The sequence below is a fragment of the Felis catus genome, chromosome C1 (genome assembly GCF_018350175.1).
Source record: "Felis catus isolate Fca126 chromosome C1, F.catus_Fca126_mat1.0, whole genome shotgun sequence".
Taxonomy (NCBI): Eukaryota; Metazoa; Chordata; class Mammalia; order Carnivora; family Felidae; genus Felis; species Felis catus.
The window spans coordinates 76,858,441-76,875,971 of record NC_058375.1 but is presented as its reverse complement, the minus strand read 5'-3'; the positions used below and the strand labels follow the sequence as shown (position 1 = coordinate 76,875,971).

Below are 17,531 nucleotides of genomic sequence, written 5' to 3'. Positions count from 1 at the left end.
GAGAGCTGCCAGGATTGTACATCTCCTCGCCTTGGTCTTTTCTCTCCCTGCTGTTCTCCTCAGAGACCGACCCGTGGGGGGGGGGGGGGGGGGGGGGGTGGGGGGGGGAAGGACGAAAGAAAGAAAGAAAAAGAAAAAACGGCATAAAGATAAGAAACAGCGCAACACAGCCTTGAAATAGCGCGGGCTTTTTCTGGGTCAAACACAGCGAATTCCCTAGGAAAACGCAGGGAGGGTGAGTCTCCAACCTACTCCCTTCCTGACTGAGGGCTCACACGGTGCCGTTCCGACAGAAAGGCAGCATCTCGTCCCAGGGGGTCATTTGCCTCCCCGACACCACCCCGCCCCACCCCCGTCCTCAACAGAAAAAAATCTGTCCCCCAGAAAAAGACTTTCAGAACTGCAACTAAACCCCAGATTTCGGTCCGGCCCTTGGAGACTTTAAAGGCCATTTCCTACCATCATTCTGCACCTAGTCACGGAAGCGATGCCAGCCACTCAGATTCATAGGGTTCTTAAAATGGTAATTTGGAGTAAAATGTAACTCAAAGAACTTTGAATCATTCATTAGCACCTTATAATTACTCTGCTAATTAGGTTGACACGGCACTTAATCAGGAGTAATACGCCGTCTTGTCACTGGCACTTCCCATTACTCTGACATTCAACAAGAGACAGGTTGGAGACGTCCTAGAGAAAATAATGTAAGTTGATACCCTCCGACGAGGCGTCACAGTCAAGCCACGCTCCAGGTCCCAAGTGGATCCGCAGTGACTGTTTCCTTTCCAAATGAGCGGACGGATAGGTGGGGGGGCGGAAGGAGGGAGGGAGAGAGAGTGAGAGAGGAGAGAACTGGCTGGTGGCGAGGCGGAGTGCGCGCTGCGGACCCGGCACCTGGGTTCCTGAGCCCCGCGCCAGACTGACACTGCGGTGAACCATCGCCGCCCTCGCCGCTAGAGAACGCCTCGGGGCATTATTTACCCCGCTCAGGAGAAAGTGTCTGGCCAGGCATTTTTTTGCAGCACGGGCCCTGATTGGTGACCAACTTGGGTCCGCGGTTTTGAGCAGCAGGCCCCTTCCCCACCCCACGCCTCCCGAGAGTGCCGGGTGGATGCGTTCAACCCCCCTCGGAGGCCGGCCGCCCAGCAGGGCCACAGCCCGGGCTCCTGGTCTCTTTGGGGGCCAAATCGGAGGTCCGAGTCCACCGGCCCACCCAGCGGTCCGGCTGCTGGAGTTACACACTTTCCCGTGGATTCCTTCAGGGATCCCCTTCCTCTGCTCTCAGTGCCCTCGGACTATTTAAGCGCGTGTCTGGGGATGCTGCGAGGGCGGACGCGCTGGAGTCCAAAGGTAAGCCAGCCAGATTCCTTTTCCCTCACGGTCCTTTCTCTCCTCCCTCCCCGGACTTCGTTAGAAAACGGACACATCGTTGCTACTCTCTTGGTGGATTTTTTGTTTGTTTGTTTGTTTCTAATTTTACCCCCTTGGCTCCCCTCTCTAGTCTACCCCGGCTCTCCTCTCCTCTCCGCCTTTGCCCGCGCACGTGATTGTGGACACCGGCACCACCGCAGGACTAGGTGTTGGGCTTTGGGCTGCAGGCAAAGGGTTGAGCAGGTTCTCAAAAGAGCAGCGGGGCCCGAGCCGCGCTCGCTGACGGGCTCGAGAGTCGCGCGTCCATTGGCTCCCAGTACGTCGGCGTCGCTTGCTCGCGCGGGCGCGGCCAATGGGAGCGCGGGGCCCGGCGCGCGGCCTCGGTGGCGGGGGCGCGGGCCCCGCGCAGCGCGGAGAGCGGCGGCAGTGGCCGTGACGTCACGTGAGGGGGTCGGCGCCGCCCGCTCGCAGCCGGATTACAAGCGAACGCGCCCGGCAGCGGCCGGAGTCGCTCGGCGCCGCGTCTCCGCCGCCGCCTCCGCCTCCGCCTGCTCCTTCTTTTCCTTCTCTTCCTCTCCGTCCTGCGTGGCCGCGACCACTGCGGCGGTGTCTTCTCCACAACTTTCCGAGAAAGTTCAGAAACTCGGCTCCAGAGCGGCCGAGTCGCCCGCGGCAGCCACCTCGGGGAGCTGCCCGGGAGCTCCGAGGGCGCGCGCGACCGCCGGGGCTTCGAGGGCGCTGCACCTGCCAGGTCCGCCGCCGCCGCTGCCGCCTGGTGCCAGGCTGTGGGCAGACCCAGGCGGCGGCGGCAGCGGCGGCGGCGTCGGGGTCACCTCCTGCCGCCTGCGTCTTCGTCTGGGTCCCCTGCGCCGCCATCGCCTCCCGCACGTGCGCGGTGGTCCCTGGAGCGCAGGCTCCGTTCTTCCTCAACAATTTTTGTAACTTTCCCCCTCTGTCTCCCCTTCTCCCCTTCTCCTCACCCTTACTTTATGAATAAGGAAAACAAAAAGTGTCCAAAGTGTTCACCGATTGCCACCTCCCGATTATCCTTCCTTCCCTCCTCCGCCCCACTTTTTTGTTTTTTCAAAGCGGCGACAACATTGTTTAGTGTTTATTTTGTTTTACGATCGATAGCTTCCTTTGCTCGGTCGCGGCGGCTGCTGAGCGGCGAAGTGGCGCGGACCTCATGTAGAAATGACAACAATGGAAGGGGCCAGCGGGTCGAGTTTTGGAATAGACACGATTTTGTCCAGTGCCAGTTCGGGCAGCCCCGGCATGATGAATGGAGATTTCCGCCCGCTCGGCGAGGCCAGGACCGCGGATTTTAGGAGTCAGGCCACTCCGTCCCCCTGTTCGGAGATTGATACCGTAGGAACGGCGCCTTCTTCTCCCATCTCCGTCACCATGGAGCCCCCGGAGCCGCATCTGGTAGCAGAAGGGCCCCAGCATCACCACCACCTCCACCACAGCCAGCAGCCGCCGCCGCCAGCCGCGGCCCCCACGCAAAGTTTGCAGCCTTCACCCCAACAGCAGCCGCCGCCGCCGCCGCAGCAGCAGCCACCGGCCCAGCAGCTGGGCCCGGCCGCCTCGGCCCCCAGGACTTCCACCTCTTCTTTTTTAATCAAGGACATCTTGGGCGACAGCAAACCTCTGGCGGCGTGTGCGCCCTACAGCACCAGCGTCTCCTCTCCCCACCACACCCCGAAGCAGGAGAGCAATGCGGCGCACGAGAGCTTCAGGCCAAAGCTGGAGCAGGAGGACAGCAAAACCAAACTCGACAAGCGGGAAGATTCCCAGAGCGACATCAAATGCCACGGTGAGTCGCGCCGCCTCGGCTGGCTGGCTGAGCCGTGTAGCTTCTGGTCCTCTGGTTCTCGGTCTCCCCTTCGGACCCCCGCGAGTCTCCGATGCGGGGTTACTCCGGGAGCTTCTGGGGCGATCGCGCCCGGGTCAAAAACTGCTAGCGGGAGGGAGGCCCGGGCGCGCGACGGGAGGACTCGTCCGAAGTTCGGTTAATTGTTACGTTGCCACTTCTCAACCTCCCCGCAGTCCCACTCCTTTCTTTGTTTTACTTAATTTCAATGTATTAGGAATAGGGCGGAGGCGGAGGGGATCTGACGGGCATACTTTCATTGATAAAAGGGAAGTACTTGAGATTTTTCTAGCTGAGACCTTGGGGGTGGGAATGGGGGGAGGTGGGAGAGAGGAACGCGCTTAGCTAGCGTGGTGTTTAGGGGTGTGTGCAGAAAGAGTTTATTCTTTAATGTAAATTATTTCGTTCTCCCCCCCCCCCCCAACACACCATATTTTCTAAACACCGTCACAGGAATCATCAGATTTAATGAGGGAAAATTTTCCGAGTTGAGTAACAAAGCAACTTTTTAAAATTAGATTGTGATTGATATAGGGAAGCCGATATGGTAAAAATTTATAGTTTTTCAGTTTTTAAAATACCCTTCTGACTCCATGGCCCCAACTGAATCTTTGTATTTTAGTAAGATTTTCGTCTCCCTGCAAGTAATTGGGAAATGGCGCTTATGAAAATAAAATTGGATGGAATTTGGATTTATTTATTTTTGTAAAATCAGAAGATGGCAATTGAAACAGTCCTTCAACTCCCTTTTTCCATTTTCTACGCGTACAATTTTATAAGGAAGTGTTCTGGTCTCTGCATGACAGAAGAGTTTTAATGTGCCAGGAGAGTTATTTTTTTCCCTTACTAATAAGTTTATTATTATTATTATTAACCTTTGCCATCTCTGGGAAAGATGTGTGCTGACTATCTGGAAGGTAGGATACTGGCTCCTCGGTTTACTATTATCACATTAGCATAATAGTGCCCAAAACAGATGTACAGTCTGGTCTGGCGATTTTTTGTGCACCAACCTCCCCAGTGGGTCAATTAGAGAGATTATTGTTCTTCCTGCAGGGAAGATCAAGGAGCGCAGCAAAAACGGGTACAAACAGAGAGGGGCTGACATATCGATTTCCCAGCATTTCAGTAAAAAACCAAAGTTGACAAATAGAATCCGGAAATCTCTGGGCTGTCACCTGGATGGGCTCAGTGATTTTGAGCTCTGCTTGGTGTCTGGGTGACATATTCTCTCTGAAGCTTTACAAGACTCAATGCAAGCAACTGCAGAGAACTTGATTCCAACATTTGCCAAGTGCATCTGAAAAAGGAAAAGAAGTGCCTGTAACTTTCAATAAACAGAAAAAGTGAAATGAAAAAGGTGTCCTTTCCTCAAAGCAAAACAAAACAGAGTGGAAAGATCTTTTGAAAACTTCCAAATCAGGCAAAAATGAGGTCATAGTGAAAACGGTTAAAGAATGGGACAGCGCCCCCCGCCCCCAGTGAAGGAAACAATAACGAAAGGACCCTACTATATTGTAAAATATTGTTTTTTCTTTTTAACTTCCAAAGATGGGAAGATCAGACAACCTTTTAGAACCCCTTTAGGAGCACCGCACAAAGTTCCAAACTCCTTGGCCTTGGTCTTCTTTCTTCATACTGGCTAGTGTCCAAGTATGTGTGTGATGAGGGTGGCAGAGTATAGTCCCCCGAGACCAGCAGCTGAGTTGGGGATGTGGAAGTGTGTGCCAGGAGGGCATTTCCCCCTTCCTATTCCACAGTACCTTACGGCTATGGGTTTCTACCATAGGAACAAAGGAGGAAGGAGACCGGGAGATTACAAGTAGCCGGGAGAGTCCCCCTGTGAGAGCCAAAAAGCCTCGAAAAGCCAGGACAGCTTTCTCTGACCATCAACTCAATCAACTGGAGCGTAGCTTTGAGCGGCAGAAGTACCTGAGTGTGCAGGACCGCATGGACCTGGCAGCTGCACTCAACCTCACAGACACCCAAGTCAAGACCTGGTACCAGAACCGCAGGTAAGGGAGGCTGTGGCAGGGAGCAAAGGCATCTGGCCATCTAGGTCATGACCATCGTGCCAATCTTCTCCCCTCCTGGCCCCGGGAGACCCCAGGAACTCAGATAGAGGCCCCAGAGTGGGCCCTGGGGGTTGGGGGGGGGCTTTCAGGCTGGAACAGGGATTAGCCACATCCCCAAGGTGAGAGGGACTGATAGGCAGCTGGAGTTTGGAACATTTTGCATTGCTGAGTGTCTTAACATATGCTGCTTTCCCTCTCAAACCCCAGTGGCTGGAATCCACCCCCCCTGCCCCCAAATCGATCAAGCCACACCTTCTCAAATTGAGACATCTGTGCAGCTGACACTCAGGCCTGTAGAGCCCGTGCTGTGCACCCTTTGGGCCTGCCCCAGGCTGGTTCCGAATGTCTACAGCTGGCCACACAGCCTGGCTATTTCGGTCCGGAAGGAACTGCCCCACTGGCCTCAGCTTAAATGTCCTTGCCTCGGCTTATGAGGCAGCCGGCCAGGCATCCAGACCGAGGGTCTGTCCCCTGTATTTGTCACCTCAGAGCCTGCCAGGAATCACTGCCTCTGTTGAAAGGAAATCAGGAAAGGGCTTGCGGGCCCTTGAAGTGTAGTGCGAGCCCAGGCAATCTGAGGCTGAAGTTATGCTGTGTTTCCAAGCCTGGCAGTTGTCTCCCTTGTCTCGATTTTTTTTTTTTTTTTTGGTCTTCTCCTCTTCTCTCATTTGTCTTCTAATCGTCCATAAGTGTGGTTGGAAATGCCCATCCAGTTGTCATCTTTACCATAATTTTCTGTCTCATTACATACGGTTTCAGCCACCCTAATTCTGTCGGAAAACATTAGTGTCATTTGTAGCCAATTTAAAATGGGCGACATGTTTATTAATTTGGCTGAAGCTGCCGGGTACGGATGGCCCACCAGCCCTGAGTTCTTTCGTGGGGCATTTGAGCAAAGGCCTGATCGCCTCTTCTTCCTAGCGGGGTATGGTGGGGGAGGGAAGAGACTGAGAAGAGCTGATCACAGGTTTTAATTGTTACTCTCTCCCAGAGGAGAGAATATCTTGAAATGCATTTTTCCCCTCCTGAAATGGCCCCAAGGTACTGTCACCTTGGGAGAGTCCTCCCTCAAACCAATTCCATTTTGAAACCTTGCTGCCTCCCTTGCCCCAAGCCTCCCCCCTCCCCCCGCCCCACCCGCTGTAAGGTCCTATCAGAATGGGGAGAGAGATGTATCTCCACAGCGCTGGGGGACTGAGAGGGGCTCAGGAGTCTCTGTGTCCCTTTGTTTATGGTTTCTACTCACTAGGCCTGGAGGAAGGGGGGAGGGGCAGAGAGTGGACACTCTGGGATTGTTGGGGGGGGGCCACTTGGGGAAAGGAATTAGAGGAGGAGGAGAAGACCCGCCTATAGAAAGAGTGGTCCCAGTTGGCCTTCAGGAAAGTTTCAGGAAGTAGCCTAATTATAAAGGGGGCAACAGCAGAGCAGAGGGTCAGGTAAAGGCAGCAAAGCTTGTAGAATTTCATTTATGAGTGTCTCAGATATTAAGGGTGTAATTTACAAAGTTGACTTGAATTTGGGTTACTCTGTGAGCAAGATCGTGGGGGAGGGGGCTAGGAGGTGCGGTTCATTCCTGGTTCTCAGAGCTCTCGGTTTTCCTGTCCCCCGAGAAAGAGAAGGCAGGAGAGGATGAGAGAAGGGGCCTTGGTGCCTGGACGGAGCCCACAGCGGCGGGGTGCCTGCACGCCTGCTTTTTTTCAGGACCAAGTGGAAGCGGCAGACCGCGGTGGGCCTGGAGCTGCTGGCCGAGGCGGGAAACTACTCGGCCCTGCAGAGGATGTTTCCGTCGCCTTATTTCTACCACCCAAGCCTGCTGGGCAGCATGGACAGCACCACGGCCGCCGCGGCCGCCGCAGCCATGTACAGCAGCATGTACCGGACTCCTCCCGCGCCCCACCCCCAGCTGCAGCGGCCCCTGGTGCCCCGCGTGCTCATCCACGGCCTGGGGCCTGGGGGACAGCCGGCCCTCAATCCCTTGTCCAACCCCATCCCAGGCACCCCGCACCCCCGGTGAAGAACGAGCGACTGACAGCGCCGCGGTCCCTTCCCCGTCCCCTCCCCGACCGGACAGCTGCCCCTCCTCTCCCCGCTCAAGGCCGCGAGGCCTCTCTCGATAGCGACCCCGGGAAGCAGGGAAGTGAGAGAAGAAGCCGCACACCAATGGGAGGGGGGGGCCCCAAAGAGGAGCCAGCCCTCCACTCTCCATCTCCCCACCCCCAGAAACAGGGCTGGAAAGCTCCCCACAGCAGTGTGACTGGCGAAAATGCTGCCCCCACAGAAAGTGCGACCAGTAAGTGAAAACATCAACAAAAACAAAACCTCAAGTTCTTTTTAAAAATGACTTTACGGACAAGCAGGAGGGAGGGAGGGGGGAGGGGAAAGGAGGGAAGAAGGAAGGGCACGGAGAGGAAGCCGTAGGGGCAGAGAGAATTGTAGATGGACAGCCAGCCTCAGATTCCGAGGCACAGGGCGTTGCTGTGGACATTCCGTCTGCCCCAGAGAAAAGAGGAGGGTAACTGAGAACTTTGCACTGATTTCTCATGACCTTTTTTCTTTTGGAAAAGTGGCATGCTCCATAATATGAAAAAAAAAATGTACATTTGAAAGACTGAGTGATAAGTGATATATCATATTTATTATATGTTGTCCAAAAAAGAGTCACTTATATACGTTAGTAAAACATGATTTTTCTTTTCATGTCTTTTTGATTCAGTAAAATAAATGCTTAGACAAAAATATAGATTTTTTTGTGATTGAAAATTACAAAAATAAAGTTTATCTTTTTTTAACAAGCGATGAAATTCAAGGGAGCTGATTTTACTAAAGCAGAACGTACTATGATGAAATGCCTGACTTGGTTTAGGGGGAAAAAATCCCTCCCATCATATTAGGAATTTACAAAATCTGTAACGACTTTGGGTTGAGTTATATAAAAGCAGCTCCAGTTTTCACGCTGGTCTCTTCCGAGCCGTTATTTGATGTGTGAATTCCTTTCTTTTTAAGAGGATGATTTCAGAGCAGCCCGGGAGGCGGAGGAGGAAAAGTCCCCGCTTGTAGGCCGCTGGTGCTGGCTGAGTGGGGCGGCCAACTTCCCCCGCTCCCAGACTGCCGGGCAGCCGCGGTCTGTCGGCCCCTCCTCCTCCTCCTCCTCCTAGGCTCTTCCCGGGGCAATGAGGGTCCCCAGCGCTGGGCAGCGGGCGGGTGGACGCTCCTCGGGCCTCGCAGCTGTTCTGCAGCCCGCAGCCCGGCGCCCACGCGGCGGGACAGCCTGCGAGCGGGCGGCTGCAGGGCGCGCAATTAGGACGCCCGGGGGACTCGGAGAGGCCCGGCTAACAAACCCTCGTTGCGGCTTTGATCCTTGCGTTCTCGTTCCCCAGCGGGCATCCAGCCCCCACCTCCGCGCCGCGCGCCGAGCCTCTTGTCCTAGTGAGTTTGTTGTGCTGGGATGCCTTGGAGCAGGAATCCAAGTCTGGCCACGACAGGCTTGCCAAGCTTTTTATCCGCACCCATGGATGGGTTGGGACCACAAAATGAGGGGCCCTGCCCAGAGGATGGAGGTCTCTGGGAGCGTGTGTGAACGGATGTGTAAATACTTGTAGCATCTCTGCGAGGGCTGCAGGTGCACCCCACCAGACTGGCTCCCCACCAGGCTCAGCACTCAAGACTAAGGGAACAACAAAACAGGGGGTCAGTTCTAGGGCTGCTCCCACCTTCTGCAGCCCCAAGGGCATTTCCTGAGAGCCAGAGTTAGAGCCCCCAGGTGGGTATTCTCATATCTCTAGCTTCACTCCTGCCCTGGTCCCGTGTCAAAGGGACACACAGCCAGAACACATCCAGACCCATCCTCCAACTTTCTCTGATGTTGAACCTTAGTAGAGTTAAAAACATTTTTTAAAAAGTGGAGTGCTATGGGAGTGTGGATTGGGGAGGGGTGGGAAGGAAGAAGGGAAGAAAGGGGTGAAATCCAGGAGGAAATTGCCTCAGGCGCCTTGATCAGTCTTTGGCTAATTAGGGAGTGGTTTGCAGATTTCTATCTAGCTCATCAATTTGCTTCAAAAGTGGTCTTGGTCTTGTTTGATTCTAACAAAAGGGTCTGGACTGGTCCTTCTCATTTTCTTCCTGCTGAGCTGGGGGCACACTCAAGATAGCTGGGTTGGGCTGGAAACTGGGCACCACTGTGTCCAGTGGGGAATGCCCAGTGCCTGGGCACTCTAGCAGACTCTCCTTGTTCCATCTTAGCTGCTGGTGGGTTTTACAGTCAAGTTTAAATGCCTCAAAAATAGTCTGCCTGGGCCTAAAAGGGCACTCTCCACGTCTGGGTGTGTGTGTGTGTGTGTGTGTGTGTGTGTACTACAGCTTTTGTCTGCACTGGCCCCGGGGCCAGTCAGCTTCGGGCACAAGAGGGACCGGGAAGTCACTGGAGTTCACACATCACACATTCCCTATGAAGAATGACCTCAGGTCCAGTTGGGAAAAACACATAAACAAACTTACAAATACAAGCAATGCCACAGCACCCATCTGCTACCAGCAGTCAGCCCGCAGTTCACCAGCCACTCTGCGGAGGAGCCTGCCTATTGCCCCTTCGCTCTCAAGGCTGAACTTGGACTCCATAGGTGGACAATGCAGGGGGAAGCGCTATGTCTATACAGACCAAGTTTTCTTAATTAGCCTTATATTCCACTGCTGTTAGCCATTACTCTGGATCCCCCAGAGTCCTCCTCCTAAATTTGCTTTTCATCAGAGTCATGTTTTCTTCAATCCCCTAAACTGGGGAGCTAAAAGTGTCAGTTCCCCTCTAAATTTGTTTTAGTTATTTCCTGTCGCATAAAAGTTGGCAAACTGGATATTAGGGATGGGTGTTGTTTCAGGACGAAAACTGAGTGCTGGGATTTCTTCTTTTCATTCTTTTCTTTCTGCTGCAGCACTGCCAAGGGCACTTAATCAGGTGCCCTTCTATCTAAATGTCCCCAAACTATGGCTTAAAAGTCAAATGCAAACCCATCCTTTTCCTCAAAAGGGGTCCTCTGTTCCTCTGTGCTTGTCCAACAAAGATGGGGATTGGCCAAGAAATGAGGAGTGCAACCCTAGGTTTTCTGAAAAGCAGGAACAAAGATAACAGGCAAAGGTCTTTTCTCATGGGAGATCTGGAGTCAGTTATGGAAGCCCAGAGGACAGCTGTCCCTGGGAGCTCTGCTCCTTTTCTTTTCCCCTAGCTTCACTTGGTGTCTGAAGGGCACTCCACGGTTGGATTTTATTTGGATTGCGCTTTGATTAAGGTGGGGACTGGTAAATCAGGGAATTGCAGTGGCAATCTTTGCTTCCTCCAGAAACCCAGGAAAACTAACTTGTTTCAGAGAGATGTTTACACACCCACAATGACCCCCTTAGATTTGCCCACTTCAATATCCGCTCTGGGACCACAGCAAACCTAGCAGAAATCTGTAGTCAGGTGAAGTAAAAAGTTAACTCCCCGGCCAGCAGCCAGCCAGTTTAGTCCAAGCCAGCGATTTTCAGTGAGTTGTAAAGTAACGATTGCAGCCTGTCTCTAGCCTCCAGCAAATATACCTACACCTTGTATCAGTTTATTTTTGCTCCACCCCTTAAAATGAAAGCCCACACATGGCAAATTAGACAGCGGATTTCCTCTGTTGCAAATAAAACCCACTTACCCTCAAACCAAGACTTCCCTCCTCCTTTCTCCCTGCCTTCTGACTCCTACCTAGGCAGCCCTTCCCCAGGAGTCTGCTGAATCCCACCTCCCCGCTTTAAACTGCAGCTTGTGAGTAGTTTGTTTTGTTACATTTTTTAACTTTCTAAAAATATTTGGAAAAGCTCTCCCCAGGGCTAGGGAAACTTTAGTTCCTGTTAAGCCATGTGGTTACAAAAATACACTGGAAGAGAGCTGCTTAGTTTTCTAAAGAGCCAGGCACGGCTTGAAGTCAACAGGCTTGGAAAGAGATTGACTTTTCTCCACTGGTGGGAATGGGCAAGGGCAGGGTGGAGCCTCCAAGGGGATTGATGTTTCCTCCGTAGCTCGGAATCTTTAGTGAGGGGAAGCTGGCTGTTGCCTTGGCTGTTGGCTAGAGAGGTGCGGGCAGAGGGATAAGTAGGGGCTTTCCCAGGGTTTACCTCATGGACCCTGGAAAGTGCTTCTGGGCTCCTTGAGTTTCCCACTAGGTCTTTGTCTTGTCCCACTTTCTTGGCTAGTTCCAGCCTTCCTCTCTACCACTTGATTGTTTCCCTGGAGCATGGCCAGGGCCCAGTGCCCCTTCTTTCTTACTTCTGGCAGGCTGAACACCCCCAGGGCCGAGTGGGGGGTTCGTGTGTAGAGTTGAGGGTGTGCGCTTTCAGAGAAAGGGAGGTGTCACTGGCCTCTTGCATTGGAAAAGCAGGTCAGCTGCCTCAGGGCGGTGCGGTGACCCAGAAGGGACTTTGTTCCTCCCCTCCTTCCGGCTGAATTTTGAAGGTCTCTATCAGTCCGAATGTTACGGGGCGGACCGTCTTGGCCAACAAGAAACTGTATTCTCAGTTTCTTTCCTCTCTGTCTCCTGGTCTCTTCCCCCGGGCCTCCCTTTCCTGAGTTCTCTCTCCTAGCACCACAGACAGCTCCCAGGGCGCGCGGTGGAACGGAGAGCCGGGGGCTGATGGGTTCCCTGCAAAGCCTAGGCGACCGCAAGGGGCGCGCCGGGGAAGGGTCGACGGCACCAGCGGGGGAGGTCCGCGAGGTGATTACAAAGAGCCCTCCTGGCAGCGTTTCCTGATTAGCTCTAAGTCCAAACAGGGTCACATTCCAAAGAAGAAAATCTTCAGATCAATAAAGTAATTCAAAAACCCAAAGATCTCGGGGTAAGTAGTGCTCAGTTGACAGATCAACTCTAAACCGTCCCTATTTAATAAGTTCTTAGTGGAAGCCGACTGGGGAGGAGTGGGGCCTCAGGTCTGTTGCTTCGAAGCCCTTGCGCCGCGGCCGCAGCGAGGTCGCCAGTGGAATCGCTCTAAATGGCACTTTTTACTTCCTTCGCTCGCGCTGCCCTGACTGCTCCGCGAACCGCCGCCTCGGCGGACGGAAGCCCGAGAGAAGCGTTCCCGAGGCGGCTGCCCAGCCGGGAGGGTGGAGCGAAAGGCCGGATCTCCACCGCGCTCTCACCCCGGTCCTCCTCCCGGGTGAGAGTCTCCTCGCTTCCGCTACTATCCGGTCCAGGACAGCGGGTCGCCTCCGCGGGAGCTCCACCAAAAGAAGAGGACCTTCCAGAGCGCGAGGTTGAACTTGATTTACGATAAAAGGGCTTTGTTACTTTGTGGAGCTGATGGATTCCCGCCCCCACCCGCCCCTATATCTGGCCGCCAGACTCGATTCTTTACTGCAGAGGCCCTAGATGTGGCGGTCCTCCCGCCTTCTAACGATTCACACACACATTGCAGCCCGCGGTTTGAGCGGAGGTTCCCAAGGTCCGCGGCCGCGCTAGGGCTCCGCGCGGGATCTCCCAGCGTGCACGCCCCAGCCGAGATTCTGCGCTCCTCTGCCCCAGGACAGCCCCGCGGCCACAAGTCCCCGTGCCCGGTTACCGACCGTGTTTCAGGGAGGAATGCGTGCATTAGGACAGGGACCCTATAGAGCAGGGGCAGGAGTCCAGATGCTTTCACGATCCGTGCTTGGGCTGGGCCTACAGAGCAGGGCCCTTCTCTCACATCTCGGTGGACTCGGGAGAGATTATAAAGACTTCTCCTTTTCCGGTAATCATGTAAATCTTTGCCCAGGTGGGAGCTCATTTCTGTATCCCCTTTCCTTTCCCCCTCCCCTCAAAGGGCCTCGTGGCTGCAAACGACTGCCTCCTTCAGATTTTCCCTCAGTTCTTGAAGCCAACTTCTCTTTGTTGATTACCTGCCCCCTTCCCCATTACAGTTAGAGGGATGGAATTGCTAAATGGAATTTAGAGCGGATAGAGACTTGCAGTGGCACGGATTACTTACATTTTGTAGGTTCCGGCACTCCTGGGGAGCCCCCAAAGAGCCTGGGGGCTGTAGGAAGAAGTGTTACAGGGTGCGCATCTTTACCTGAAATGGGAGGGAAAGTTATCTATAGAGTAATATGTATTTATAATGCCGCCTTAGGAGAGAGAAATTAGGCATTGGTGCTACCTTGATTCCCCACTCCTATGCTGCACAGTACCCACGATGGAAAACTAGTCTACATTCTGTCGACAAAAAAAAAAAAAAAAAAAGAGGCAAGCTCAAAATCGTCAAACAGATTAGTTTGTTTGGGAGTAGCAGAGGAATTTCAATTTGGGACATGATAACTGTAGCAAGCTACAGGCAAGCGTATTGAGGGTTTGGGGCAGGCTATATTTATGGGTAGAGAATGTAAAGAGAGGAGAGTTCAGTTAGAATCTGTTAAAATAAAAAAACAAATGGAGACCAGCTTTGAAAATTCCCTGAGCAGACAAAACCAGTCCAGTCATACAAATAAAGCTCAATTCAGCTTATTTTGTAAGATCAACCAGACCTGGGTCATTTCTTGTTCATGTCTCTGGAAACCATAACCCCAACTTCCCCAAGGTTGATATGAAGTAACTCCTGACCAACTCTCTATCAACTTAAGAAAATTCCAACATTATCAGCTTTTATAAATCAGGAAATTATGGGAAATCAGTCTCTCAGTCCCTAAATATTGTTTTCCTGAGGGCACACGTGTGAGATTTTACATTTTATATCCTCTGGTTCCATTTTAGTTTGAAATTCTGTTACATTTCCCCCTTTTGATCAAGATCTTTAATAGAAAGCACCATTGATCAGTTATGTCATTCAGGTGTTGCTTGTTAATTTTTGTCAAAGGTGGATTGCATTGTATGTCCTGTGAAGCCGAGGAGGACCGCCAGGTGTCATTTACCATGAAGCTGAGAAAGGCCATCCTCAGGAGTCTTGTCTCAGGGAGGAGGGAAATGATATGGAATTTCTTTGGGCTCATTTGAGCAACAAGATGATTGAAAATTAAGAATTTCAGTTATATCCCTCTAAAGTGGACCATTTAGTTTCTGTGGTCAGTTGAGTTTCAGGAAAAGCCTTTGGAAGGAAAAAAAAATTAGTATATACATTTGGGAAGAAGGCATTTGTACTAATACAAAATAGTAGAAATTTGATAAAAAAGATTAAACTGAGGACCAAAAGCCCACTGATAGCTATTGATTGAAATGCACCTCTCAACCATTTTCCCCAATTGCCTATGCTAAATAGATTGAAAATGTCCCAGGTTCTGGGAGCTTGGCCAACTTCTGCTAACAGCTTGATATTGTCTTTTGTTATTTTTAGTTCTTGCGTTATTTTCCCTGACTTATTGACATAAAAACAGCATTCTTCTCCAAGTAAGGTGCAGCTTCCCCCTGTGGGGCAGTGAGGAGGTTTAGGGCTCTGTGGTTTCATAGGATTACTTTCAAGGCTGTCTGTTTGGGTTTGTTGATATTCAAAAGCTTGAACAGAAGCATTGAAAGTGGTAGACATGACTATAGAAAAGATTGTGAATTGCTTTTTCAAGGTCTGCTACTCCCAGTCTAAGGAAAAAGAGCTCTGGTGAAAGCATGCCCCAAACCCTTTCTGTCTACCGTAGGGTTATAGGTAGGCAGCCACCCCAAATTATAACATTCCCAGTTCCAACATGTCCTTTTAGCTTGACAGGAGAAAGACCTCAGAGTAGGTATATAAGTAGTAGAGGGAAGAGTTTTTCTAATTTTGACATTAGGGGTGAGGGTAATGATCCTACAACCTCCTTTCCAATTAAGGAGAAGTATAGAATATATGTTTCTTCTGCACAAAAAGAAATACCCAGTGTATTCTAAGACTAAGGCTTAATTGGTTCTCTTTGCCCAGATTCTTATTCCTGGAATGAAAGAGGGAATCTCGTGATCAGAAATATGATCATTTATATAAAGTTCTTGACAATCTGGTTTATGAGCACTATGGGAATGGTTATGTAAGCATCTTAAATATCTATAGAAGTAGAAGAAAGTAGATTTGAAGACACAAGCGAACTGATCTAGCATAAGTAAGGTTTTGCTGGAGATCTGGAAGATATCTAGGGAAAAAGTAAGTTTCCACCATTCATCAGATTCTTGGTTAACTCCCAGTGAAATACCACTGAATGAGAACACATTAGCTTCCCATTTTCTGGCATTATTATGGCTTTCATTGCCCCACCGTTGAGATATATTAATGGAGATGATATAGTCTTCTGGATGCCAAATAGGGAGGGAGTTCATGTTGATTTGGATAATATAAAATAATATAGTCACAAATATTTAATGGGAGATATCCTAGAATTTTGCCATTTCTGTCACTGTTTCTGAAACATAAAGAAAAATTCTGTGTAAGAGTCCAGACCTGAATGAGAGATAACCCTTTATGAGTGGGTAGCACACAATGGAAAGCCATAGTATTTGGTACCAGTCTTCTAGAAGGAATAACATGTGTGGTCTCAAAGGTACCAAAGGAAAATCTTACATTTTTCACCAGATTGGTTTCCTTTTCTTTTCTTTTCTTCTTTTCTTTTCTTATTATTTTATTATTTAAAACTTTTTTAAATGCTTATTTATTTTTTGAGACACAGAGAGACAGAGAGACAGAGCAAGAGTGGGGGAGGGGCAGAGACAGAGAGAGACAAAGAATCAGAAGCAGGCTCCAGGCTCTGAGCTGTCAGAACAGAGCCCTATGCAGGGCTCAAACTCACAACCTGCAAGATCATGACCTGAGGTGAAGTTGGATGCTTAACTGACTGATCATGCCCCTTTACCAGATTGGTTTTATTATCTAAAGACAGCAAAGATAAAGATAGTGGCCAGGCCACCAATTCAGGTTCATCATGAGTAATACTTGGCCTGGCACAAAAACTAAGGAAAGAACAATTAAAAGCCTGAATGATCTGATTTAACAAAACATAGAGTAATTAAAAACAAACAAACAAGAAAGTTATATAGGCCTGACACAGATATCTTGAGTAAGCTGTCTACTTCAGATGCCATCTGCTTCAGTTCCTACAAATTTTCAGTTTCAGATCACCAGTTGGTGTACAGCTTCATTCAGATTTGGGGTATTTCTTTAAGATGTGGTGTATGAATCCCAGATATCTATTCCTTGAGGTCTGGCTGCACAGAGATTAATTAATACCCGGTAGGGACCTTTTCAGCAAGGTTGGAGAGAGCCTTTTTAGCGATGTCTTTTCCAATAGACAAAATCTCCAGACTAAAGGTATGATGTTTGATGTCTTCATCTCCAGAGAGCGCTCCATGGAAAGACTGTTCTACCAGAGCATGATTATTTTCTATGGACTTCGTTGGGTGTTTGCAAAATTAACGTATATACCTTTTTGTTAGTTTTGGGTTAAAAGAAGCAGGGACTAAGTGCATTGGCTATCCTGTAATTATTTTAAAATGTGAAAGTTTATGCATCCAAAAGAAAGTAGGTCTAAGATTTAGAAGGATCAACAGCAATGCTTTTGCCCAAGGTATTTGGATGGTTTCCACTAATTTAGCTGAGTCAATAATTCCATTTGTATGTTAGACCAGTCCTGAGTGTTGAGGACAACAAACACAATGAAAGTGTTGCAGAAATGACCAGACAGCACAGGCTTGTTGAAGTATTTGGCCAGTAAAATGAATTTCCCCATTACTATGAAGACCAAGGGGGAAATAATCTTTTCCAATAGGATTTTAGCTGCAGAAGAGTCACCTGTCTACATGGGAAATCTTCAGTCCAGTGTGAAACCATGCAAACCATTACTGGAATGCCCTTATATCCATGAGATGGGGGCAGTTGTATGATACCTGTTTGTCAAGCCTCAAATGGTCCACTGGGTAAACTAAAATGTCTAGGGGCAGTATGGATGAGTTTCCTTGGGTTAAATTTAGGACAGGTGGAACAAGAAAGATAAAAACTTTTTTTTGTGCCTTGCAGATGTTTCCCACCATTATTGATTCATGAACATTATCATTTTATCAGTTGACCAATGATTTAATTCATGTATGATAGTTAATAATGGAAATTTTAGATTTTCTGGCAGGACTGGTTGTCAGAAACCAGAATTTCTTTTCTTCATGATACCAATAGCCTTTACACCTCAATTTTTTTTTTATTTTTTTAGGGGCTAATTGTATATCTCTTAGGTTGTCACCAGAGGAGGTAGTTTTCTGGACCGTGATAGAGGTTTGCTCTATGGATCCTGT

The 17,531-nt window shown here is 50.2% G+C and overlaps 2 protein-coding genes across 2 annotated transcripts; one reads left to right on the top strand and one right to left on the bottom strand.

Moving 5' to 3' along the window:
- The first annotated feature begins 1,178 nt into the window (after positions 1-1,178).
- BARHL2 (BarH like homeobox 2) lies at positions 1,179-8,286 on the top strand. Its single transcript, XM_011284878.4, has 4 exons — positions 1,179-1,350; positions 2,506-3,187; positions 5,034-5,259; positions 7,021-8,286. Exons 2-4 carry the CDS (start codon positions 2,566-2,568, stop codon positions 7,331-7,333), a joined length of 1,161 nt encoding a protein of 386 aa, XP_011283180.1. The 5' UTR covers positions 1,179-1,350; positions 2,506-2,565; the 3' UTR covers positions 7,334-8,286.
- On the bottom strand, positions 1,619-2,247 carry LOC111561634. Its single transcript, XM_023257834.1, has 2 exons — positions 1,994-2,247; positions 1,619-1,919 (listed from the first exon to the last, which is right to left on the bottom strand). The coding sequence occupies exons 1-2, from the start codon at positions 2,245-2,247 to the stop codon at positions 1,619-1,621; spliced, it is 555 nt and encodes a 184-aa protein (XP_023113602.1).
- Positions 8,287-17,531: the final 9,245 nt, after the last annotated feature.